This window comes from Coenobita brevimanus, chromosome 110 (genome assembly GCF_032717465.1).
Source record: "Coenobita brevimanus isolate Jiangsu-jjx chromosome 110, ASM3271746v2, whole genome shotgun sequence".
NCBI lineage: Eukaryota > Metazoa > Arthropoda > Malacostraca > Decapoda > Coenobitidae > Coenobita > Coenobita brevimanus.
The window spans coordinates 38,053,263-38,081,157 of NC_137063.1; the positions used below are offsets into that span (position 1 = coordinate 38,053,263).

Genomic DNA, 27,895 nt, shown 5'->3' on the forward strand with positions numbered 1-27,895 from the left:
GAGGTGATGTCAACAAGCTTCAGTCTCCATCTGCTTGTAGGTGTGCTAACATCATTAGAGCATGTTGGACAGTACTGTACTGTATATACCTCTATGTAAGTAAGTATGTATGTGTTTGGTCATGTTCTAAGGATACACAGTAAATCCTGCCTATCGGTGACTTTACACTCCCGCTTCTGTATTTCTTTCCTTCATTCTTTCTTCTTCCTTCTGCCTGTGGGTGACTTTACACTGAGTGACAAGCCAAATGGTTTCCTGTACACCAGGAAACCATTTACTATGCTGGGTGGTAGCCATATAACCAAATTTTGGCACCTGGTGGTTTAGTGGGTAATTTTGGCAGTCCAATTGGATTGAGCTGGTGAAGGTTTATATCTAAGAGGTGGTTGGGGTTTATTGCTCATGTAATACCACTCAGGGATGAGTGAAGCTGGTCACTCTCATCTTAAATGTCAGGGCCAACTTGCTTAGCCCCGGGCTCCTACGCTCCTCATGGGGCAACGTAGGAGCCCGGGGCTAAACAAGTTGGCCCTGACATTTAAGATGAGAGTGACCAGCTTCACTCATCCCTGAGTGGTATTACATGAGCAATAAACCCCAACCACCTCTTAGATATAAACCTTCACCAGCTCAATCCAATTGAACCGCCAAAATTACCCACTAAACCACCAGGTGCCAAAATTTGGTTATATGGCTACCATCCAGCATAGTAAATGGTTTCCTGGTGTACAGGAAACCATTTGGCTTGTCACTCAGTGTAAAGTCACCCACAGGCAGAAGGAAGAGGAAAGAATGAAGGAAAGAAATACAGAAGCGGGAGTGTAAAGTCACCGATAGGCAGGATACACAGTATATATATATATATATATATATATATATATATATATATGGTACTTACATAGGTTGTAGGTGGGGGCACTCATCATCCACTCACTCGATGTAGTGCTGCTTTAGGTGTCTGCCTTTTCCCCTCTTCCTTCCTTCCTTTTCTGTCTTTTTTTCCTTCACTCTTTCCTCCTCCATCTACCTATGGGAGACTCTACACTAAGTGAGAAGCCAAATGGTTTCCTGTATACCTGGAACCATTTGCTATGCTCGGTGGTAACCTTATAACCAAATTATGGCACCTGGTGGTTTAGTGTGCAATTAAGGCTCCCTAATCAGATTAAGCCTGTGCAGGTTTATATCCAAGGGTGGTTGGGGTTTACTGCTCATGTAATGCCACTCAGGGATGAGTGAGGCTGGTCACTCTCATCTTAAATGTCAGGACCAACTTGCCTAGCCCCGGGCTCCTACGCTCCTCATGGGGCAACACAGGACTAGATGATGATGGTGATAAAGAGAGAGAGGGAGCAATGTATACTCCTCACCCTGCCCTAGGGTGGGAAAGGAGGTCCAGATGATGATGGTGATGATATATATATATATTTTTAACTACCTACCCTTATTCATCATGCTACAATGCAGTTTTGTGTTTGCCTATCACTGCTGACAAATTCTACGAATTTTTGTGACAAATACGAGTCCTGTCTACTCTAAATAATTTTCTCTACAATGTTTATTATTTGTCCATTTTGAAATTAGCCTGATACGACAGTGATGCCTGATCTAATTACACTGGACAAAAGGCCACTGTACTATATTTTTCATGGTTAGATAAAGAAGTAACTTTTAACTAACTGTTGCTTTCAACTACCTAAACTACAGTAACAAAATGTTATGAGCTACAGATGGAAAGGAAGAGTATCAGAACTTTTGCAGGCAACTGGGCATAGGTACATAATTTTTCTCACTTCACATTATTATATCACCATATCTTGTTAACATCTGGCAAACAGCTCAGTACAGTACAATGTTTCATTATTCTGATTAATGAACATCATCATCATCGTAATCATCATCATCTTGAACACCTTTCCCACCCTAGGGCAGGGTGAGGAGTAGCAACATCCAGACAGCCAAGTTTGCCCAGTTTAGTGGGCCACACTTCCATTCACTCATAAGCCCTCGAAATCCTGGCTCCATCAGATAGGCCAAACGAATATCACCCCATTCTGTAGCTTCACATACATCTATATGAAAGGGAAAAAGAGAAATGTTCCCCTGAGCCAGACCCTATTAGATCATATAGCTCTGCTAGGTGACAAGAGGGTGCTACCCCTCCCGGCATGGCAGCTACTGGGCATGGCTCGAACTCACGACCCCCAGTCCCAAGTTTGACGCTCTACCACTGAGCCACCCCACTCCCATATCTATATGAAGAGCCAATCCGAACGCTGTCACATTAAAAAGGGATGCCAAATCCCTGGTTATGCACTTCTCTGCACAAAATTCAACCAGCTAGCTCGGTCTCTTGTCAGTCCCTTAATCTCATCAACTTCCATACCTCTCTTCTTCACACACTCATCCGCCATATCCCTCCACCTTCTTCTTGGCCTACCTTGCCTCATCCCTCCTTCAGATTTGCTCAGATATACTTTTTCTACCACTCTGTTGTCATACATTCTCTCCACATGACCAAACCATCTCAGCACACTCTCTTCGATTCTGGTGTCCACAGACTTCTGCACTTTCACATATCACATTATTCCGTATCCTACCCAGCCTCTGTACTCCACATACATTCCTCAGCAGTCCCATCTCCACTGCTCTTACTCTTGATTTTTCATTTGCATGGCACACCATAGTCTCATACCCATATGTTAAAGTTGGCCCTAACACTCCTTCATGTAAGCCTTGTGCAGCTTCAACACTCAATAAAACATAAAACATATATTAGTCCTACATTTTCTGGTTATGCATAATGGTATCATGCATAAAAGACGGTGACTGTGAAAGAACTTCAGATATTATCTTAATGCATGCAGGAAAACCGAGGTAGACACAGGCAAAAGCAAGGTTACAGTGTCAGAGAGGGAGGCATGAAATTAATGATTTCATGTGAAAAGACATGGAACATGCCACATCTCAAAATAAGTGGGAGCTGAAAACTCCTGAGTGGGAGGAAAAAACAAAGTGTAAATACCCTACAAAAGCTCTGGTACAGAAGAAAGAGACAAGAATACAAAGTGTGCTGTGACAAACTGCAATAATCATGCACAGACGGTATGGGAAATGTGGACAGAATCCAAGATGATAAGAAAAATTTAACTGGCAAGAATGGGGGGGGTGGATAAAGACGGAAAACAGAACAAAGTAATCTACTAATGAGAAAGCAGACAAGGAAAGAAGCCAGAGAGAACGCATTAACCCTTTCATGGTCTTATCTTTAGTATTTTATTCTGGCTGATATCATACAGTCTGACTCAGCAAAGAATGAGTTAGAGAAGCCTAAAAGTGTTAATAGCTCCACTAACTCTAATATGGTTATGACAACTCCATTATTCTCTTCCCACTAATGATAAGGGATGTTTATTCAGCTGAAAGAGAGACAACTGATCCTGAGTGATAGCAAAAGAACTCTGGAAAATTCAGTCATGGCCACTCAATGTGTGGGAGTTCCCAGAAAGAAGTAATACACACATAGACAGGCAAAATTTTTCTTATTAATGCCACAATTCTCAATTAGCTTGTTATTCAATCACAGAACAACTTGTCATCATATTACCACCTTGAGGTGCTACTGTACCGTACTACACAGATGAATCACTTTAGTTGTTCTCTCTGTGTACTATCAAAACTGTCAGACAGTGGATACTGAATAATTTAATAATAAACACCAGGATCTAGTCCTTCTCTTAGGCCTTTATTCTCAGTTGTTAAGGAGACTCCCTACCACTTTTTTTTTTTTCATCAGTTTATTTCTGCATATGGCACAACATTCTCACGCACACCATTTATGCCATTTACACTGATATTAAAAAAATACCAATACTGTACAGTACTGCAAAACAAAAATATTAATGGGTACAGTAATTTGAAAAGGGAAGGAACAGGCCTTGGTAGGTGCACACATAATGCAAAAAGCAAACTCTACAGTGATGGTAATGAAGAAAAAAAAAAAATGTCATCATCATTTTGTTCTTCATACTCCAGATGATTCTGTCAAATTCTGGGGAGACCATCTATTGGGAAAGGCTCAGAATGTCTCCAATAATCCCTTTAAAACTGATTTCCGTCCTTAAGTTAAATCATCTGAAGATAACAAGAATAAAATAAAAGGTACACCACTGGACTGATGTGGCTAACAAAAGAAGTCAACAGGAACAGATCAAACATTTACAAATAACAAAGCTTGATGCCTCAGGTAGCACAATGCTTCACACCATTACAGAATTTAATAAACTGTAAACCCCTTCAGTCCCAGGATGTATTTTGTATATAATTCTAGCTACTTCCAAATTACTGTATTCACCTTACGAAAAACCTCTTCTATTGAAGGGATTAATAAAGAATGCATCTAATCCTCCGAGTTCAAGATCTCTCTTCAGAGCTATAGTAAAACCATCTGAAAGTAACAGGAACAAAATAAAAAATGCATCATTGGATTGGTACTTAAAAAAAAAAAAAAAAAAGGGGGGGAGGGAGGGTGTAGATGATTACAATTAAGCACAAAGCAATCACGTGAAGAGATCGCCAGCTGAGGGTAAGGGAGCGAGACCCCCTGTCCGGATATTAGGTAACTTGGAAATATCTGGTAGGTTTTGTAGGTGAGCCTTCAGTTCCTCACGTACCTTTTTCACTTTCCCCTGCTTCTGTCGGTGCTCCTGATGAGAGAATAAAACACTCAACAATGGCATTACATACTTCAATTACATTTTTATTTTTAATCCAACCCACCCTCCCAACCCTAATTTCTGTCTGAAAGATAAGATGAGGAAGGATCCAGAAACAAAGAAAGAGAAAATACACAAACAACATTCAGTGAAATGGGGCCAAATAATCTTTCACACACCATTCAAAAGTAAATATATACAGCAGATGCTCAATTAACAAACTAATTCAGCCAACCCCTATTCCATCGCATCCATGTTCGGACGCATGCGTTTCAAACTTTGGGAGCTGCAGAGTGTTCAGACTAGCAAAGCAATGACCATTTTGTGGAAATGTCCCCCAATTTCTTTTGTTTGGGCTAACAAATCATCAGTTATCAATGCACCGGATATCGGGATAAGGGTGTACAGCTTTATTTATTAAGAAACCACCATTTGTGCAAACACAACATAATAGATGTTCAAGAATGCATCAGAAAACCTTCACTTTTGAGGATGCAATTGCAAATTACATGTCATTTTCACAAATTACTGATACTGCAAATTGTTGCATGATGCTGCCATGTATTATGAATTCGCTGTTTACTGTAGAAAAGCACAATTTAGGTGATTCCACTGTATTTCTTTATCTGAGCTTAAAGTAGTCGGTGCATATACTTGTATTACTTTCAGGGTGTATTTTTTGCTTAGCCTAATTATATACAATTCATGCTGCTCTGTCAGATACACTGTTGAATTTATCAATGTTGTCTGCAAGATATCTGTTAATTAGAAGGCTTACACCGCTAACTCTTTCATCTGGCCTTCCTCTGTGGTAAACTGGTGGTTGCTGTCTTGGAGCTGAATTACGTTTTCCTCTTTTCTGCAGACATCCTTCAGACCTACAATATCCCAACTAATGATTTCTAACTCAGTCATTAACTTATCTAATTTGTAATCTTCTCCAAGGCTTCTTACAATGTACGTATAGATCTTCATGGATTTCAGTCTGTTTAATATCCTGGTCTCTAATATGCCAAGACAGTGCCTACACGCAGTGTTTTTGCCATGCTGAGAAATTCATATACTGTACAGCAGTGTTTTTTTGCAGAAAAACTACAGTAGAGCATAAATGTTATGGAAACCATAATCCAAACTCTTGGGACAACATATTTACTTGTTCAGTGAAGTTATGACTGTGCCCTTTGACCTGATCATATCTGCACAATAATCTAATAATTTCATCTTTGTTACCGGTAACAGGAACATCCTACAGATTTTTATCACGATCTCCACATCATAATTTTATTTTCATCATAATCCTCACGTTATAATTTCTGTAATACAATGAACAGCCAGAGAAAATGACTAGATATGCAAACATGCACACACAAGTATGAAAACATAATATCCACCTTAAGTGGCAGAAGTAACATGAAAAATAAGAAGTGAAAAACTTGCAAAAACTACAAAGTATAACACCTAATTTTGTGCCATATTCACAGAAGAAATAAAACAGACATAATCAATTGCCTATTAAAAGAGAACATTTTCCTCCAGCAAGCTATACTGATGCAACCAGAAAATTATGTACAGCCATCATACAAAATCTGTTTTGCTAATGAAAGCTCCAACATGCTTACATGAATCAGCCTTGGTCACAAAATGGCAGCTGTCCATGCTACTCATTCTCTAGAAGTCTCTATGTTAAGTCCCTTATCCTAAGACCTCATCCCAGGTCTTTTTCAGTCTGCCTCTCGCAGACCTACCCTCTAATTCGCATCTCTCACCCTCCGCACCGAGTTGTCATCCTCCATCTCTCCACATGCCCAAACCATCACAATCTGCCCCTTCTCATCACAACACTAATATATTCAAGCCCCATCCTTCCTCTCAACTCTTCATTCACAGTCCTAACCCCTCACAGGCCCGCCATTCATGGATGCATTACACATCCATCTGATTATTATCATCTCTGTGTTCAAGATTTTGAATATCCTCTTCCTTTATTAAAGCCCAAGTCCCACAACCATACAGCATTTCACTCCTAACACATGCTGCATACACAGACTCCTTAGCATGGAGGGAGCCCTTTCAGGGTGAGGAGAGGCAACAGCTCCCTGAACTTCCTCCAACCATTCCTTATCCTAATCAACTGCACTAGCTCCAGCCCCACCTCCAGCACATAAATTATAACATTCGCCAAATAGTAAAACTACTCCATGCACTCAAGAGACTCTTCAGCAAGGTCAATCTTTTCCCAACTCTCCATCTCTGCATGCTCTCCCCTTCACACTGCATGCACAAAATCAACGTTATTTCACAGCCTACCTCTAATACCACTACATCTCCTATGCACCCACTTATTACAAACACTGCACAAGACGGAGTTATTTCCCATACTCTCATGCCAAATTGCTCATGGTCATACTCCTTCTGCTTCAACAGTATCACCACCAGCCCTAGGTATCATCACTTCTGTTTTATACACATTTACTCTCAAACCTTTGTACCCTGTTCCATCTCTCCACTTCTGATCTTTCCTCTGCCACCCTCTCCCATTTCCCAAGATCAACACCAAGTCACCTGTCTACAACACACACTCCTTGAAGTTAGTTCTGAAATCACATTAGAAAGCTTCATGCACCATAAGAAGCAGTAAGAGGCTCAAAACTGGCCCCTAATGGAAACCTGTATTAATAAGTCTGTTGGGAACACTTGAAATGATGCAAAAATATGAACTTCATCATCACCTGACATCTGCAGTGACAAACATGGCAAATGATACAAAATGTTATGTTAGGATGATCTTCATTTTTCAAATGTTATACTGGTTTTTATTTTCTTCTTCCCTGAAATATAACTTAAAAAACAAACAAAGTCCCTGTCATATGAAAAAATTTTTCTGACATACTTCTTTGCTGTTCAGTCCACAGATCATTACAGAAAAGTTGCCTATTAAAGTTCCACTGTTACCAATAAGCCACATTTGCCTGTTTCCACCAACTTACAGTACTACCAGGTAACTGTATGGAAAAGGTTGTGATGTTCTGGAAAACAGCCACTATTTCTACTAAGGACTAACAGTACTTCTTTCTGTGTAATCTACTGAAACATATTGCAACAGAGTCATCAAATGTACAGCTGGTATAAAATGACAGGGATTATGCAAGGACACTTGATACTTCATCATATGACTGATACCATCTGTGATTCATCGTATCATTTGTATCATTTATAAAGGCTTCAACATGCTTGCATGTGTCGGCTTTGGACACCTAATGGCAGCTCTCCACACTGCTTTATCTCTGGCAGCCTCCCTAATAAGTCTCTTATTCCTGAGGTCACACTCTATGACCTCATACCAGGTCTTTTTCAATCTGACTCTTGCAACCCTACCCCCAGTGTTCGCACTTCTCATCTTCCCTACTCAATTGTCATCCTCCACCCTCTCAACATGCCCAGACCATCTCAATCTACACCTCCTCATCACACACCAATACATTCAGGCCTGATGCTTCCTCTCAACTCTTCAATCGCAATCCTTGCCCCCCAGGCCTCACATTCAAGGATGCACTACACATCCATCTGTATGTCTGAGCCTATGAAGAATCTCTTCCTTTACTGCCCAAGTCTCACAACCATACAGCATTACACTCACACATGACTGTCTTCAAAATTTATCATAGCCCCTTTAGATCATTAGACAGGAACAGAGATGAATGAACACCATCTTGTAATATTATGTGCTAATATGAAGGCACTGTATAAATTAAATGAAGGTATGTAACTTCTCAAATCTGAAAAGGATCTTGTATAAAAAGGATATTTCTAAAGCCACAATTAAACATACTGTATACGAGGTCTGATAAAAAAGTACAGTATCTGACATTTAGCTGTAATGGAGGGGGGGTGGAAATTTACTGAGTTCTGACTTTAATCACCTTCAAAGTATGCCCCTTGGGACTAAACACACTTAACCAAGCAGTCTTTCCATTGCTGGAAACATTTTGAAAAGTCAGTTTTGGGGACTGCCAATAAGAACTTTGTCATATTTGTCTTTATCTTCTTTCTGTGTTCTCAAATCTTAAACCCTTCAGCAAAATTTTCAGTTTAGGAAATGGCCAAAAGTCACAGGGAGTCATGTCATGACAGTAGGGAGCCTGCCGGACTTGTATGATCTTCTGTTTAGCCAAAAAATCACAGGTGAGATGGGATGAGTAGGCTGGAGTATTGCCGTGATGGAGCTGCTACTCCTCTACTTTATACAACTCTCATCTCCTGTGATGCACTGCATCACCTATGTGATGAAGAACTCCCAGGCTGAGCTCTTTATTGATTGTTTGCCGTTCAGGAGCATATATGTGATGAGCAACACTGATTTAAAAAAAAAAAAAAAAAAAAAAAAAATCCAGACTTGACTTCCCACTCTAGGGCTGGGTGAGGAGTAGGAACGTCCAGACAGCCTAAGTTTGCCCAGTTCAATAGGCCACGCTTCCAATCACTCATCATTCAAGCCCATGGAATCCTGGCTCCATCAGATAGGCCCAAAAAAATTTCACCACGTTCTGTAGCTTCACATATACCTATCTGATAAGAGTCAATCCGATCACTGTCACGTTAAAAAGGGGTGCCAAGTGCCCCGTTATGCGCTTCTCCGCACAAAATTCATCCAGGCAGGTCGGTCTCTTGTCAGTCCCTTAGCCATCAACTTCCACACCTCTCTTCCTCACACACTCATCCACCACATCCCTCCACCTTCTTCTTGGCCTACCTCACCTCCTCCCTCCTTCAAATTAGCTCAGATATACCTTTTTCATCACTCTATTGTTATCCATTCTCTCCACATTACTAAACCATCTCAGTGCACCTTTTCAGTGCTGGTGTTCACAGACTTCCTCACTCCACATCTTTCATGGATCATATTATTCTGTATCCTATCCACTCTCTATACTCCACATACATTCCTCAGCAGTTCCATCCCCACTGCTCTTACTCTTTTCATTTTCATGCCACACCATAGTCTCACATCCGTGTGTTAAAGTTGGCACTAACACTCCTTCATGTAAGCCTTGCGCAGCTGCAACTCAAGCCTCTGCTTTTATCAAGACCTTCATAGCACCAGCTACTTCTCTTCCTTATGTTATTCTACTTTCCACTTCTTTTGTACATTTTCCTCTTTTTTCTATCTCTGTACCTACATATTTGAACTCTCTCATCAATTCCAGTATCTCTCCATTCACTGTAACATTCCTCTGGAAGCTACCTTTTCTCTCAACACCATCACATTACTCTCTTCTACATTTACTTCCAAAGTATGACACTCATGGACATCTACAAAACTCTGCACCAGTCTACCAAGCTCTTGTCCGGTATTTGCAAGTAGCACTGCATCATCAGCATACAACAAATTCAAGATATTCCATCCATCACAATTCATTACCAATGCCATCCCTCCCTCCATTACTTGTGTTTGTACTTCTCTCCTCACCTGATCCATATACTGTACATACTGAACAAACAGGGGACATCACACAACCTTGCCACACGCCCACACTGATCGTGAACCAATCATTCAGATGCCCATTTGCTCTTACACATGACTCACTACCATCATAAAAACTCTTGATGGCACCTAGCAGCCTACCACCTGCACCGTACATGTGCAAAACCTAACACCCATAGCTTCATCACCAAAAGCCTGCTGAATCTTCCTGATGGCTTCACACTGCATTTCCAAGTTTTTTACAAAATCTGATGCAATAATGTTGCTCAATTCACTTGGTCATCGCAGTACAACGAAAATGCAATAGGCATGAAGAACACGTTCTCAAACACATGCTGGTCAGCAGCGGCTCGGTTGGGCAGCAGCACTGAACATACTCAAGCATACACACAACAATTCTAGGTAACATTCCACTGAGTCACATCTCCTTGCTCTACTGGTTTCTAAGAAAAAAATATGGTCAATTACTTTTTGATCAGACCTCATACAATCATTCACAAACACGAATACATGCAACTGCATCCAAACATGATGTACCTCTAATGTTTCCTCAGCCTGTGCTAAAAGGTCCTTCTGATAGGCTATATAATCATGCAACATTCTAGCCACTGATTTTCGAGCTTCCATTTCCTCTGCCAGTCGTTTGTTGTACACCTCCAGCATCGCCAACGCCTCCTCCACTTTCTGACTAAGTGCCCGAGCTGCATTCAAATCTGCAAATGAATTATGGTGGATATTTAAACTTTGTGTATGTTCATGCTTCAACATTCAAGCTGTGACAACTGTTCCTACCTGATATGAAGACCAAATACTGTACTTCAAAATAAATGTACTGGGTAAGAGATTAAAAATAAAAAATAAAAAGAATAATAATGTTTAGCTCTCTCCTGGCAACCCAATGAAATGGGGAAGGCCATGCCAGAAACACTCTAAGGTTACTTTCTTTACATGTGCTCCTCTTACTCATTCAGTTATTCCACTTTTCCAATCTTGCTAATGTACTGCTCCACTCACATCTTCCACATCCTATACAGTCTTCATTTTTCAACATTATCATCAGCCTTCATTTCAAACACTTTTTTTTATATTCTCCCAACACACAATTTTTGTAAGTTACAGAAGTCTGATGTTACCTATGTAGTCTAAAAGTACTGTATGCTTCTCCATTCATTCTAGAACAGACAAGATTGTTCTTATTGTTATTACTGTACTAGTGCTACACATCACCATCATCAGCGTAACCCATGCATCAGAAGAGAAAGGAAACTTTGAACATTACCCTTTCTACCTGAGCTTAGGGGATATGAGGCTCCTTATAACACAGGTGCTGGGCAGTGGGGTTGCCACATCCTTATGCTGACAAAATCTGCTTTGTCTTACAAATGGATGAAGTGGAGTATGGCTTTTCAATCCGTCATATCTCACCAAGGGTAATTTCACGTTTTAAGTGTTCTTGAGCATCTAATTAATTATCCATCTGTGTTACGTGAAAGAAGGTAATCATCATCATCATCATCCAATCCTACATTGGCCAATGAGAAGCATAGGAGCCCAGGGCTAGGCAAGTTGGTCCTGACATTTAAGATGAGAGTGACCAACCTCACTCGTACCTGAGTGGCATTACATGAGCAGTAAACCCCAACCACCCCTTGAATATAAACCTTCACCGGCTCAATCCGATTGGAGCTCCATAATTACCCACTAAACCATCAGGCTCCAAAATTTGGTTATATGGTTACCACCCAGCGTGGTAAATGGTTTCCTCATATACAGGAAACCATTCACCCAAAGGCAGAAGGAAGAGGAAAGAATGAAGGAAAGAAAGACAGAAGAGGGAGTGTAAAGTCACCACTGCTTGTAAATACAAATACATAGTTTACTCCGGCTACAACGGATAATTACCGGTACTGCACTTTCCTTACAACAGAACTCTCTGTATTACTGAATGCAGTCATAAGGTAACTGAATCCTGAACCTCAAATATACTCAATGCAGTCATGAGGTAACTAAATCCTGAACCTCAAATATAATTACTTTTTTTTTTTTCTTTTTTTTTTACCCGTAAAGACCGCAAATTTCACAGAGAACCTATCCCCAGAAACGCAATTACGGTATGATTTTTCGACTATCTCGGATCGTAATTTTGTTCATACATATTCAAGAGCTTGAATTTATAGTACACACCTGAAAATGTATATCTCATGCTCATACATCTAATGGTTACTGTACTAAAAAAAAAAAAAAAAAAAAAAAGTCCACCCTTGAATTTACCAGAGAATGGCTAATAACCATACAAAAATAACTGTAAACAACATATATGCCTCGGCATAAAACAAGATGAAACAGTGATCATGAAAGGAAAATAAAGTTTATAGTCGTGTGCAGCAAGGGAAAACCCCACGTGTCTGGAAACAAAAGGAAAAGATGAAGGTGGAGGGAGTGTGGTGGTGGATTGAGGGAGGAAGGGAGGTGTTGGGGGTGAGGAGGATTGGAGGATGGAAGTATGCTTGCTACACACACCAGCTATGGTATCCAGAAGGTGTATGGAGGTATGGATGATTAGGAGGCCATAATGAGAGGGCCCAGTGAGGCAGAGGTAGGGGGAGAGATGGCGGGGGGATTGCCCCCTTCCCTCTAGAGGCCCAATCCAGCCATACTCCACCAGATACTGTAGTCCCCATTGGCTTTTCCCATATGAGTCATAAATGAGACGGTGCTGCTACCTACCGCCAGTTTTTGGTAGGCTCTGTACCATCGACAGACACAGGACTTTAAGCTACATTTTCCAAAACTGTCATTCAGCAGACATAGGCCTTTAGGGGTTAAACCACCCAACAAAAGTTTGTTGGATTCAGCAAGAGACAATACAGGAACTGTATATTTAATGACATAAGAAAAATCTACCTTGTAAGTTGTTGAGAAGGGTGACATCAGACACTTCATCAGGAAGACTGGCAATCTTCTCTCGAACCACTGCATCAGACGTGGCCGCACTCTCCAGTTCCTTGAATTTGGAAGAAGAAATTGCACTACACCAGTCTGCCACAAGCTATTATTTAATTATCTTGGCAATTCCAGTTGGTAAGGAATGTGTTTATCTAATGCTTGCAATATGGTAGATGGAAAAATAGCATGCAAGAATAGTTACCTTATTACAGCATTTATGGATCTAGAAGAATCTATGACAAGGTCAACATCAGTACTGGAATGTGTTATGTACCATATGTATGTATGGTCTATCTATCTAACTATCTATCTACTGCCAGATGCCTTAATCCCATAAGGGATGGCCACAAACAAATGTATGTACAGTGCAGATGGAAAACTATAAAATGTTATCGAGTTGTTGGAGGTAATGAAGAATATGTAAAAATATATGGATGTCTAAGTGACTGATCAATATTAGTACCTACTGTACTGATGTGAGGCAGGGATATGCAATATCCTCATGGCTGTTCAATATCTTATATATATATATATATACCTGTATATATATATATATAGACAGATAGATAGATAGATAGATATCGTCTGACTCTGGGCAAAGGCTTCAGGGCCTATTTCTCGGGGGTAGTGACCTATCCCGAGGCCCAGTAGTCCTCCTACACCTCCACATGTCACCACTTCGGCACTAACACCCACCGTCCATACTGAATACATGCTAGGGCTGTCTCATACAGGACTGGTGTATTAGTCTTAACAGGGGTATTTTTACGACATATCGGTGGGTCATCTGGTAGATCAGGAAAGTCTGCTTTTTAGGAAATTCAAATCCTTAAACTGTTCCCTGCCCCAGCCGGGATTCAATCCTGGGTCCATTAGGACTGTAGGCCGCCTCTCTATCGATTCAGCCACCACCTCCCCCGGTGTACCGGTACCTGTATATAAATATGTACATGTATTCCCCGAGATACGATACCCCTAAATGCAGGCTTAGCAATGGGGGCAGAAATAAGGTATATATAAACTACAGTACATACACAGTATATGGGGTTAAGATAAGGCATGTGATATCCCGAACACAAACGTCAATTAACAGTCAGAAGAGTTTATTCAACTTACCTGTTAATGAAGCCAGGCATGATGTGATGGTGCTATGAGAGACTAAGTGGAAAGGTTGCAAAGTACAGTAGTTCAATAGGAAGTTGTCCTATTAATTATGGTCAGGTACAAACACACACAAGCAGTGTAAAGAGAGAGTTGCTTTGTTAATGTGTGGTAGCAAGGAATAATAAATAGCCAGGAAGGTTTATTCAACTTACATGTTAAGGAAGACAGGCATGATGTGATGGTGCTTTGAGAGACTATGTGGAAAGAGAGTAAAATAAATAAATGGGACGTTGCCATATTAGTTATGGTCAAGTACGAACACACACAAGAAGTGTAAAGAGAGACAGCGTTGCTTTGTTGATGAATGGTAACAAAAAATAATAAACATATCACATTGCATGCATGTCCATAATCATATTGCATGCACATCCAAAGTATGATAGTGAAAGTGGCACTGATCATTGCATAAGCACCTTGTAATGACAGAGGTGTGGAAGAGGACAGTTTGGGGGACCAACTGGACAGGGTACTGTAACAGGACCAATGCAGAGGAGTTATAAAGTACAGGTATTTAGATAAGTGACATGAATAGGAGAGTTAACACAAGTCTTGTGAATGATTTAAAAGGTTGTTTTCGAGTGCCAGGGGAGACTATAAATGACCAGTGATTGACAGACATGTATAAAAAAAGACTATGAATTTGTAATTCACATTTCAAACACAAAGAAGCAAATCACATACACAGTAGAAAGAGACTGGTAAGAATGTTGAAAGGAACCCAATTAAGAAAGCTTGTGGAAAGAAAGATGCTGGGGTGCACTGTGAAGAGGAGGATATTGTGATGGCTTATCTGACCATGTGACTGTGGTATGCAAGGTGAAATTTACAGGATCTTGGAGGATAACACATGATAACCAATTCAAAGTCTCTAACTTCTGCATAGTATGGTGAATATAATTCGTGTCACCAAATCAGCATTCAGCACTTTAGCTATTTCAAATATTTTTATGTATGTTTTTGTAAACTTATGCTGATAGTTTTACCTGAACCACATTACCAAAAGCAGCTTCCCAATAGCATTCACTGAAGTTTCCATCCTATTTTTTCCTCATTTTTTAAATCATTTTTTTTTTCCTTTGATGTTTTATCTGCATCATTCCACCAACTAGCATATGCATTCTACCTTGCAAATACTGGCAGTAACCATAATGAAATACACTCAACCACACCTAAACCTACCCAATGTATAATTTGATCCAATCTGGGCATGATTCAGCAGGTTAACTGTACACTGGATCCCAGGTAAGTCCAGTAGGTCTCCACCACTGTTAAAACCATGCTCCTTATTCAGAACAAATGAGAGCAAACTGGAAATTAAGTATGAAAACAACTTGAAGAAGAACCAATAATTTCTGATATAATGGAGAAAATAACTGCAAAACAATCAAAAAATAAAATGAACACTGCTTCTAGTCCATCCATCCATCATCCAATCCTACGTTGCCCCATGAGGAGTGTAGAAGCCCGGGGCTAGGCAGTTGGTCCTAACATTTAAGACGAGAGTGACCAGCCTCACTCATCCCTGAGTGGCATTACGTAAGCAATAAACCCCAACCCCCCCTTGGATATAAACCTTCACCTGCTCAATCCGATTGGAGCACAATAATTACCCACTAAGTCTAGTAACAGCCAAAAAGTTTAATTCTGCTCTCCTGCAATTAGTCTATGATACATCAGCATGCTCATGATGAATGCATACTGAGTTTATCAGACACAGTAATAAAAATTCTCTCTTAACTAAGTGATGACAACAAGCTACTGAGAAATATCAAGCATCATCTGGACAAGGACGCGATACATGTTGCCATCCATCCATCAACCAATCCTGTGTTGCCCCATAAGCATAGGAGCCCAGGGCTAGGCAAGTTGGTCCTGACATTTAAGATGACAGTGACCAGCCTCATTCATCCCTGAGTGGCACTATGCAAGCAATACACCCCAACCACCCCTTGGATATAAACCTACACAGGCTCAATCCAATTGGAGCACCTTAATTACCCACTCAACTACCAGACGCCGTAATTTGGTTATATGGTTACCACCCAGTGTAGTAAATGGTTTCCTGGTGTACAGGAAACCATTTGGCTTGTCACTCAGTGTAGAGTCACCCATAGGCAGAAGAGGAGAGAAAGAAGGAAAGAAAGACGAAAGAGGGAGTGTAAAGTCACCCACAGGCAAAGAAAGAGGAAAAAATTATGAAAAGAAAGATAGAAGAGGAAGGAATGAAGAAATGAAAGGGCAGAAACCCAAAGCAGCACTACAGCGAGTGACTGGATGGTAAGCACCCCCACTTACCACTTGCCAAGTTTTCAAAATACTGGACACTGCTGGCAGTATATTTCAAGACACTATTCGCCATAATAAGAGACTGTACAGCCAGGATTACCAACTGAGTCTCACCTGCAGAGCTTCAATAAGCTGTTCAGGCTCCGGGGGGTCACTAGGAGGTGTGGAGTCCTGTGGTGAGTGTTCCGTCAACTCACTTTCTCTCCTCACACGTGGCTCGCTAGCTATTTCCTCAAATTCCTCAACATCTTTCTTGTGTCTCTTGCTTTTGGATTCATATTTTGCTGTAAAAAATTCATGAGTCATTCAAATGATTCAAACTCCTTCTATTACTTACTGTATTACTTGTGTTGCTTGTTAAAAAAAAAAAAAAAAAAAAAAAGTGATTGCAGTAGACTCACTTTCCTTGTGCCTTTTCCTCTTTGATGACTCGACTTTTGTAGGTAAATAAAAAAGATGTGAATTTAGTAATTCACTATCCTTCTTGTGTTTCTTGCGTTTTGATGACCCGTGTTTTGCTGGTAAAAACAAAGATGTGATATTCATTAGGGAAACATCATTTAAGTGACATACAGTGCAGAGCATTATACATGTAATCTAAACATCAATTAAAATAAAAACATGTAGTGCCATAATATACTTGCCTGTATGTCACACAGATACCCAGAAACATCAATACTGTACACCACAATATACTGAATATATGTTCATGTTTGGTGAACCTGATTTAAAGATATAGTTGCTCAGCATATAATCATGAGGTATTCAAATACAGTATTACAAAATATCATTGAATGAAATACTGTAACTATATGTACATCAGATATGCTTCTTGAACGACCATTAAAACTTACAGTGATCACGCTTCTTGCTCTTCTCCTTAGAATGATCCTTATCTGAAAGAAAAAAGGGAGCAGTTAAACTATTCCATATTAAAACTACATAAAACAATAAGAACAGAATACAATACACAGTTAACATATTATTCACTCAACAGTCTTATAAGTATCATACATGACCAGACCATAAATTATATATATACAGTAAACCCTAGATATAACAAACCCTTTTATAGCGAACTTCAGATATAACGACCCACCATTGCCTGAGTGAACTACCACCGAATATAGCGACCTTTGGTCGCTATATCTGGTGGAAGTTCACTCCCTGGCATGGTAAGTGTACTGTAACAGTACTACATAACATTACAGGCATTGTATTTATATGTACAACTTCATACAAGATGGTAGTGTATTTACTGTACATGTGCTGTATAACTACATAAACCACTGAATTCTCCATGTGAAACTCCACAGAGTAAGTTGTGGTTGCGTACATAGGACCGAACAACTCCATGGATATAGCGAACTTGGGTCGGTAATCCCTCGGTTAATAATGACCATCGGATATAGCGAACTTTCGGATGTAACGACTCACCTCTCCCCCCAGTCAGTTCGTTTTATCGAGGGTTTACTGTATACTAGATCAGCCCAAACCAGGAAAACTGATGAACCAATTCACCACAACAGGATTCAACCACATTGTTCCTCACGGATCCCAGCTCTATTATATCATAAATCAGTAAATCTCTTAGGTGGGAATTTGGGTTAAATTGGTGATGACAATATGGTAAAGGGAAGGGATGCTGAAAAAGACAATGAAATCTCACATGCTGTATGTAGGATATGCAGTACTACTGTTTACTACTTTTTATTTTAATAAATATGCCTACCCTGAAGGGATTACTGAGTGTGTCTACCCCTACAGCCTAGGGACATGTTACCTGTGCTGAGTATCATGTGGCTTTAGCTAGAATAAAACGAAGAAGGCACAGAACACATGCAGGGGCTACAGGGGTTAAGATGTTAAACACCGTACCAAATAAAACTACGTAGAAAGACATACACATAAAGTACATTTGACTTAAATGGTTTGAACTAGCTTTATTTTTTTCTTTCATAAGCTCACATATCAACAGATGCAGTTTCATTAAAAACAAGTCACAACCTATATTCATATTAACTAGTGCATGACAAATACGATGATTTCCCATTGCATTAGTTCATAAACCATATGACTGTTAGAATGATCTGAAAGATGCAAGTACAGTACAGCAGTTACATAGTTCCGTCCCTTCTCTGAACTGCTGCTATTGCTGATCAACCCCAGTCTTAATTGTTGTTGTTGTTGTTAATCAACCCCAGTCTTAATTGTTGCTGTTGTTGATCAACCCCAGTCTTAACTGTTGTTGTTGTTGATCAACCCCAGTTCATCAGGTCAAGCAGATGCATCAACCAAAAGCAAGCAATTGCCTCTGCAGGGTCGTCCCATGCAGTAAACTGATGTTCCCTTGTGGCTTCAGTGCTTCGTCATAGTGAGGCACGGGGAAAAGTGTTGAGGTTTGGCTCATGGATGAATGCCACATTTGCATCTCCACCCAATTAACGGGGGCACCACGTGATCTGGTCACATGGGTACAAGCAGCACTGTGGTGACTCAGACTTCGCCCTGTAAACCTCTTTTCTAGCCCAATGCTTAGCAGTCAAATATTCCTTTCTGTTACCACCCGTCTTCTATTCCAGGAAAAGCCTTCTTTTCTCCTTAACTGAAGCTTCTACACCCTCATCCCACCACCATGTTGCTTTATGTCTTGGGGGGGGCCCCTTGTCCATCCACACATTGAATCAGTAACTCTCAAGAGGTTGCCCTTGAGGGCTCTGTACTGTTCATTAACACTTCTGTCAACATCTCCCTGTTCAGCCACCACTCTCCTCATCTCGCTATAGAAGGCATCCCTAACTGCTTGATTTTTCAGCTTCCATATTTTCCTCCTAGCTGCACAGGTGTTGGCACCAAAAAACTGCCCTCAGTCTCATCACCAGTACACTGTTTTGGATGTTGCAAAAATTTAACAAATTTCTTACTAGTCCGTTGCTTGTATGTCCCTATCTTTTGTTTTCTTCTCATGTTCAGTACAGTACACTGTTAAATACTGCTACTGTATGTATTCTCCTACTCCTCAATATATTTCATTCTCTTTTTTTCCTCATGTATCTCGTTCCAAAATATATGACAACGTGTTGGTCCCCTCTTCCCCCTAGGCCGATGCTCTGCAATCTCTCTCCAGTTCTGTATCACCATGTGACAGTTGTGCTTATGATGGCGTTTACTGCATTTTTTGTTAACCCTGTCTTCTGCACGTCATGATGACCTTGTGTCCTCTGCTGGCATGTATCACCATGGCACCACCAAGCAAAGTGCCCCAGGAAGATCCTATCTCTCGAAAAGAAGCAAGAGATACTGGGAAACTGGATGAGGGATGGACAATGAGTAAGGTGGCAGAATTTTTTGGTGCCCCTCAAACGACCCTGCAGGATATCAAGATGGCACGAGAACAAATCTTGCAGTACAGGACTGAATATGGGCAGACACTTCAATGTCTTGAATGGAAAAATAATGGCCAGACCCAAACACCTGGCAGCATTGAAGTGGTACCATTGGCAACAGAGGAGTGGTGTCATGGTGCGGGCAGTGGAAGTCAAGGATGCGGCAGGGAAGGTTGTCTGATGCATGGCCATAACTGCAACTAATCACATGGGATTAATCACATCAAGAAATTCTCCAGCTACTCTCAGGAAAGTTTATACCCCCTAACATTTTCTGTTTTATTTGTCACTCATGCCTCACCTGTCTCTTTCTCTCCTCACATTTGGTTAGGTCTGCCTATCCTCTTTCTGTCTGATTTGCTAACCAGCCTCTCCCTGCCTCCAGGTGTTGGATGTACAGCACAAGTACAGTATGCTGTATGCTGTACAATGACATCTTATCATGCTTATTACAGTGTTCAAGGGTGTTTTTCTATGTCTGAACAGCTATACAGTACAATTATACCAACTGGGTTTTATATTGGGTTAAATCCCTCTCAGGGTGTTTGGGGAGAATATTGTACTGTATTACATCAATTTCCATCAGTACATCACCCTTTTGGCCACTATATGCCAGGTAATTCAGAGTTTACTCATTTTCATAAACTGCATGGGGAATCAGAGTCCACATTAGGAGGACTACTGGGCCTTGGGAGCAGGCTGTGAAGCCTATGCCCAGAGTCGGACACATTAAAAAAAAAAAAAAAAAAAAAAAAAAAAAATTATATTAGACAGCACCCTGCCCGAGTCAAATCAGGGTCCTTCCCTATGGCAGAGTACTGGGAAATAAAAATATGTAAGTTTGACTCCTGGGTAAATGCCCAGCTGCTTTGTTCCATCCATGGTACACAGCATCACCACATGCAGGCTCCTTGTCAGTGCCAGCAGCAGGGTTTATTAATACGTAATGGAACACAAATCTCAGCTGCTGTCCATCTATTAGCTGTACTGTGCTTTCAAGACTGGAATACGACCATCCCTAAACATGGAACTACATGCTAAATATAAAACCACACTGAAATACTTACTAAAATTTTTGTTAAATGACCTGATCTGATCAGCATCAAAGACGCTTCTCTCCTCCCACACAGTCAGTAGCCTATTGAGTCCCTTGATTGACTTGTCATCCAGCCTTAGTCCTCCAAGGTGATCAAACACCTTCCCAAGTTTACTGCCAAACTCTCTGTTGTACTCTGGGCCTTTCTTCTTGCTGTTTTGGATAACATCATTCGCCAAGTACATAAAGGTAAGCTTGCGTGAGTCTGTAGCTGAAATAATAAAAAAATAAGTATCAGTAAAAACTAAAAAGGTAATGGAGTTGGTGGTAATCATGTGCAAAAAGCAGCAGGCTGCAGTTCATACTGAAGGCAAAGCATGGAGGAGATTCCGACTATCCAACTGATATTTTTGTTTTCTTGAGATGGATTTCCTCCACCTTTTATACGGTACCTTTTATATTTATTTATTTATTTTTTGCTGTTCCTCATTTTACTTTTTCTAGGAAGCAGAAAATGATTTTGTTCTAGAATGCAGGTTGCAATGTTTTATTCAGAGCCATATGACCAAGCTGTTATTTAATACCGGTATTTAATTCATTCAGTCTAACCTAACCTAACTGGAACTATGGGAGGACTGGCTTTAGGGTTCAAAGAGACCTACTGCTCTCTGTAGGACACTTTCCATAGGCATCAACAAACCTAACTTTGGTGCCCTTAGCATCATGTAAGTTACTTCAATGGCATTTGGTGTCATACATGAATTACTGTATACAACTATGAAACTTAATACCTGTCATAATATTTGCATTATTTGATAATAGGAGACTCCCACAGTTTGTCCATGAGCTCCATAACAAGGAAAAGCATTTGTCGAGAGGTCACCAAAACATCACAGGTCCTATCACCACAACTTATCAGGTTTGTTAACGTATTAGCCTAGTTAACAGCAACCCGTGAAGATTATTTAAACCCCCTGTGTCTTCTAAACCACTGAAGATTTGGTGAAACTACAGGAGAGGTCCCATGCATAAAATTTAAAGTTGTATATTTTTTTCAATAAAGTATAACATACAGGTAATTATCATTGTGTTAGCTGTAAAAAGTTGCAGAAAGGCATATCGGTAATTCTGAAGATATCAACTACCAGTATAAAGCAACAGATTTTATACCCAAACCATCGCAAGCAGCCATCCACCATGCTGGACTTTTAGGTTGATTTGACTCCACAGTCAATCATTCACTAACTGTTCATCCCTACTAACCTATCCTAATCTGGCCTACCCCAACCTAACAACTTACCCTAACCTACCCTAGTTCATCCAAACCTAACTTAATTTAACCTACCCTAATTAACCTGAACAATCTGGGGACAAATCAGTGTTGGGTTTGAATCAACCCTACCTAACCTAATCCAATCAAACCTAACTTAATCTAACCTACTAATCTGAACGATCTGGAGACAAATGAGTTTTGGATCTGAATCAACCCACTGCCCTCTGTAGGAAGCCACCACCAATTTCAACAAACCTAACTTTGTGCTCTTGAGTAACATGTTATTTTCTCAAGATTTGGGTGTCGTGAATGAATTAAACGATCTTCAGCAACATAAATGATATTTCTGCAGAATCTGGATGTCATCAATGAATCTACAATAATGGAAGCTAATCTGTCTATCTATCTATAGCCAGATACCTTGGGGTGGTCAAAAACAAATTGCGGTAATTTTTACCAAACAAATGTGGCAATTCCATCTATATTATACTGTAACAAACTCATGATCTCAAGGAATGCAATTTTAGTACATAGCCTATGCAACACAAACAGTTCTATCTATCTATACCCCGACGCCCTAATCCTGCAAAGGGTGGACACAGACAAAACGCCTCCAAATCGCTCTGTCACCCACCATTTGCCTACCCTCCCCCCAACTCACTCCCCCCCTCCCTCATATACCTCTCAACTCCATCTCTCCACCTCATCCTTGGTCTTCCCCTCCCTCCACCTCACCTACATACACCCTCTTAGTCAGTCTCTCTTCTCCATTCTCTCCACATGTCCAAACCACCTCAGTGTATTTCTCTTAATCTTCTCAACTGCATCCACATCCACCCCACAACGTTCCTTCACTTCTTCATTCGTCAACCTGTCCCTCCCTGTCACTCCACATGCTCCTCTCAAGTTACTCATTTCCACAGCTCTCACTCTTGACTTGTTCCCCTCTAGCAAGGTCCATGCCTCACTTCCATACGTCAGGGTAGGGATCACAATACTATCATGCAGTGACTTCTTAACTTCCATGCTCACCTCTCTATTTCTCAACACTGCTTTCAGTGAACCAACAACCTTCCTTCCCTGTTGTACCTTTTCAAGCACTTCATCCCCAAAAGTTCCATCCTTACTCATCACACTACCCAAGTACTTGAATGCACTCACATTCTCCATATCCTCACCATCCAACCTCACTGTGCATTCTGTGACTTCATTCCTCTCAAACACCATAACTTTACTCTTGTTTACATTAACTTTCAGATTCCTCTTCCTACACACTGTCACAAATTCATTCACCAAACCTTGCAACTCTCATTCATCTTCACTCAACAATAGTGTATCATCAGCGAGCAGCAACACAAACTGTTAAATGTTAAATTTTGGAAGCAAGATGCAATTGGGAAAAAAAAAAAAACATATACAGGTGTATAGCCTATATATTTTTGGGTAGGATACTTAAGCAAGCAGCCAGGTCGTCCACAGCACTGAGTTTACCAACAATCTCTCCAACTGGCCACATTGCTCTGACTGGACGTGTCAGTGTATCAAACATACTCAAATGTAGCTACACAAAGAAAGAAACACTAATAAGTGTGTCAGTGTTATGGGAAACAATGATTTAACCAAACATAACCTAATCCAACCTTTGATAGCCAGCTTTCAAATTTAAAAATAAGCATTAGGAATGTTAGATATGGCCAGCCACTGGTAGATGTTATCAGAATATTTATTCATTCTAAATCCCCATTTACAGTTTTCAGAGGTACCGTAAGTTTATAAAAATGCCTAGTTTATGGTAATTCCGGAAAAATAACAAGTGACCTATGAAAGATTCATTTCAATAGAAAATATGGAAAGGCAGTACCCATTTGGTAAAAATCACAATAATCAAAATGCCTCCATGTGACCCTGTCCCCTGCAATTCTGCTGCCCTCCCCCCAACTTACACCTCCCCACTCTCATATATATACCTCTCTACTCTATCCCTCTATCTCATCCTCAGTTTCCCCCTCCCTCTCCTCCCCTCCACTACACTCACATACTCTACCAGTTAGTCTCTCACTCTCCATCCTTTCCACATGACCAAACCACCTCAATGTATTTCTCTTAGCACTTTCTATCACATCCGAACCACAACACTCCTTCACTTCCTCACTGACAGTCCGTCTTTCCATGTAACTCCACATACTGGTACTCCTCTAAAATAACCGTCATTAAATCTTCATCATTTATTAACGGGAGTTCTCCTGCAGTCCATCCAAAGTTTTCATGGTAAATGTACACTTTACTTTAACCCGTCATGTCCCGACCACTTTCGCACCTCTGACACCCCGCAGTCCCGACCATTTTTGGAAAAAAAAATTTTTGGCTAAAACCTCCACTTTGGGTGAGAAACATCGAAAATACATAGAGAAATCGCTCACCTGAGGTTTAAAATACTCGATACAGGTAGGAGTACCTCCTTACCTTACAGGGTTTTCTATCAGGCTGGCTGCAAAGAAAACGAGTTCTATGGGAGGATAACTATTCCACACCACTCCTAAACGGTATTTATTTATTTACTTGGTATGAATTTATATGTAGTATGAGAGTATATTGGTTTTCAAACAGTAATATAGGCATTATAAGCATTGTTTCACTCACTAACTCATCACCATTCCTAACCATCTTTTGCCACATTACCTGATCATCATTTCTGACTGTTTTTTCCTCTAATGCTATGTAAACTTTGTCCTCCACATTGTCATCGATTGGGGAATCACTCTGGCCCTGAATGTCTTTATTGGCCAGGTCACTGGTAACAGGTGAATTGCCGAGACAATGGCGTGCGTGGGGGGGGGGAGGTTATGCGGCGTAAGGCATTGTCCCTGCTTGGCATCTTGTAGAGGAATAGAGGAAGGTGTCCCGTGTATACTTACGAAAAATCACGCGCGAAACTTGAAAATTGTGCAAATTAGGGACCTTGCAACTGCAAAACGTACCAATACATCGACGGGACTGGCAAATGCAGAATGTTGCAACGTACCCATACGTCGACGGGATGTCTCGGGTTAAGCAGCAGAAAGACCTTACCATTTCAGTTCATATTCCTCCAGTTTGCTTTCTGTATTTTTTTAAAACTATTTTCAAGGTAATAAATTACCTTTACCTGCTGAAAAATTTCCCCTATCATTATCATCATGTTCCTTAAGCCGTACCTACGCTTGTTTGTTTACGGCATAATGGAAAAAACCTACTCAACATACTAAAAAGGTGGATACTATTTCCCAACTAGAAGTTAAGTTAGATTAGATTAGGGTAAATTATTAGGTATGGTTAACCTAGCTTAGGCTAGGTTTAGTTAAACACTTACGTTAAGACTCTCTCTTCTGCCATTAAGCTGACGAATCAAACAAGAGTTGTCATTGCGGAACACTTCGAAACAACAGGAAAACAGATTTTACAAGGAACGTTTATTTACCACCCCAGAAATAATAAGAAAAATATGAGACTATTAAGAACGGTAAATATGAATGACGGTGACACAAGGACTCATGTTGTTTTCTTAAAACCAATGTTCTTAACCAAAGTAATTTTAGTACTAGATAGCTACATCGCAAGTATATAATCAACATTTAATTTCCAACAAACGAAATAAAGAGAGACAGCAAAATATACCTACTCTGCATTATTAAATAAGGCCACCTGAACAACACCTGCAACACTGTGCTTACTGCCAATCCCACTGACTAAACGCGCCAGTGCTCCAAACATACTCAAATGTACATAATTTAATAATCATACATATTGGCGAAAACACATCTACAAAAGCGTGTCACTTAACTGGGAGGACTTCACCCTCCCAGATCCCCCCCCCCATTAGCAGTGGAAACCTAACTAGGGGGAACTTCATCCTCCCAGAACCTCCCCCCTCCCCATTAGCAGTGGAAGCCTAACTGGGGGGCTTTGCTCCCAGACCCCCCTATGATTATAACCTACCTAACAGCATGCAAACTAAAATGTGCATTGCATAAAACTTCCGCCAAAACTGTATCATGTGTTAAGAGCGTTTGCTAATCATGGCGCAATCATCACACCACCATGCGATGGCAAAGGCAGGTGCAATCATAAGGCAAATCTTTATACACACACGAGACATCCATTAAAATATCATACCGGTACTCAGTACATGTTAGTAAAATAACGCTCTGCGATTATATTAAATAGCTACAGTAACTTCATGTTCCATCAAATATAAGACGTGCAGTATATATTACATACAATAATGAGGCCTCCTATTTACAAATATTTTTAAAAACAACATTTTAAAAAGGCCCAGGTAAAATTATTGTTTAAGCCCCCAACTCCCCTTTAATTTTATTTTTTCAGAAACCTACTGATTTTAGTGTCTTCTGTAGGATTTTTATTCTCGATTTTACTGCAAATTACCCATTTTCGAGTTTTGCCCCCCCCCCCTTTTCCCACTTCAACCCCCCGAAACGGGAATTTTTCAATATAATCGCCAATAAAAATCGTAAGGAAATCACTAAAATAGGTTTTAAAAAGGAATTATATATTTGATTAACTGTGTTTTTTTTATTAACCTAATCTATCCAATCAAACCTAACCTTTATATAAGGCTATGCTGTATTAACTGAAGTAACTTTGTCTTTTTTTTTTTCTTTTTCATTAATTTAACCTAACCTAACCAATCAAACCTAACCATGTACAGGGCCGTGCTGTATTAAATGAACTACGGTAACCTTAATTTACAATGAATTCGTAAAACCCATAGTCAGAACTCGGACATCTGCACAGGACGGTCACTATAGCTAGACTAAATTCAAATTCATATGAAAGGCCTCCCTTTCCTGTTTAGGGAAATTAAGTTTGAAATGATTGGCCTAAAACAAAGGAAATTGTAAGTAGGTTGCTCCATGATTCATTCAAAATGACCACCCTTCATATCGGGTTGAAACTGGCTGCCGCTCAAGGCCGGTAAAGTGAGGTGGAAACCAACATAGGAAAGCACTCATAACTCACCAGATCTGGCCGTGATGACAGCTTCCGACCGAAATTTCAGAAAATTAAAAAAGAAAATCTGTATTGTCATTACTACTGAGTTGCGGTGGTAAGTGTTGGTATTCAAAGTTCTTGTCCTTGAGAGAACTATCCATTGGCGATCAGAAAAATAATGAATTCCATTAGGGGCTGAAACGATAATGGAACCAAAGCCCACTATATTCACTAAACTATAAAAAATAAAGGATTCTGTCAACACTTCATTCCAACAGGATATTGGAAATACAGCGTCACTGTAGTACATTCAAGAACTGATATGGTAAGGTACTTCTACTGCTAAAAGTAAGATGTATGTTTACCGTTTTCAAGTAACTACTCAGTTTGACATGCGTTTCCTTACAGACAACAATTTCGGACAATACTCACCACTAATAAGTTCCCTGTACCACACATTCACCACTGCATGGGCGTGCTTCTTGTGGTGAATCAGCCATAGTGACACTGTCTGTATGGACTGCTGGGACATATTAAGGTCGTCAAGCTTCTTTTTCAATCCATCTTCATTGAAACTAGCCATGATAATGCCTACGTTATGCACTAAACTCTACA

The 27,895-nt window shown here is 40.3% G+C and overlaps 1 protein-coding gene across 2 annotated transcripts; it reads right to left on the reverse strand.

Annotated features, from left to right (window-relative positions):
* Positions 1-4,530: 4,530 nt before the first annotated feature.
* Positions 4,531-27,895, reverse strand: LOC145417436 (regulation of nuclear pre-mRNA domain-containing protein 1B). Of its 2 annotated transcripts, XM_080286120.1 has the most exons (8): positions 27,713-27,895; positions 21,047-21,286; positions 17,448-17,489; positions 16,995-17,111; positions 16,708-16,877; positions 13,102-13,201; positions 10,735-10,910; positions 4,531-4,706 (listed from the first exon to the last, which is right to left on the reverse strand). In XM_080286120.1, exons 1-8 carry the CDS (start codon positions 27,861-27,863, stop codon positions 4,560-4,562), a joined length of 1,143 nt encoding a protein of 380 aa, XP_080142246.1. In that variant the 5' UTR covers positions 27,864-27,895; the 3' UTR covers positions 4,531-4,559. The 2 variants fall into 2 exon arrangements, with proteins under 2 accessions (XP_080142246.1, XP_080142247.1); XM_080286121.1 differs by lacking the exon at positions 16,995-17,111.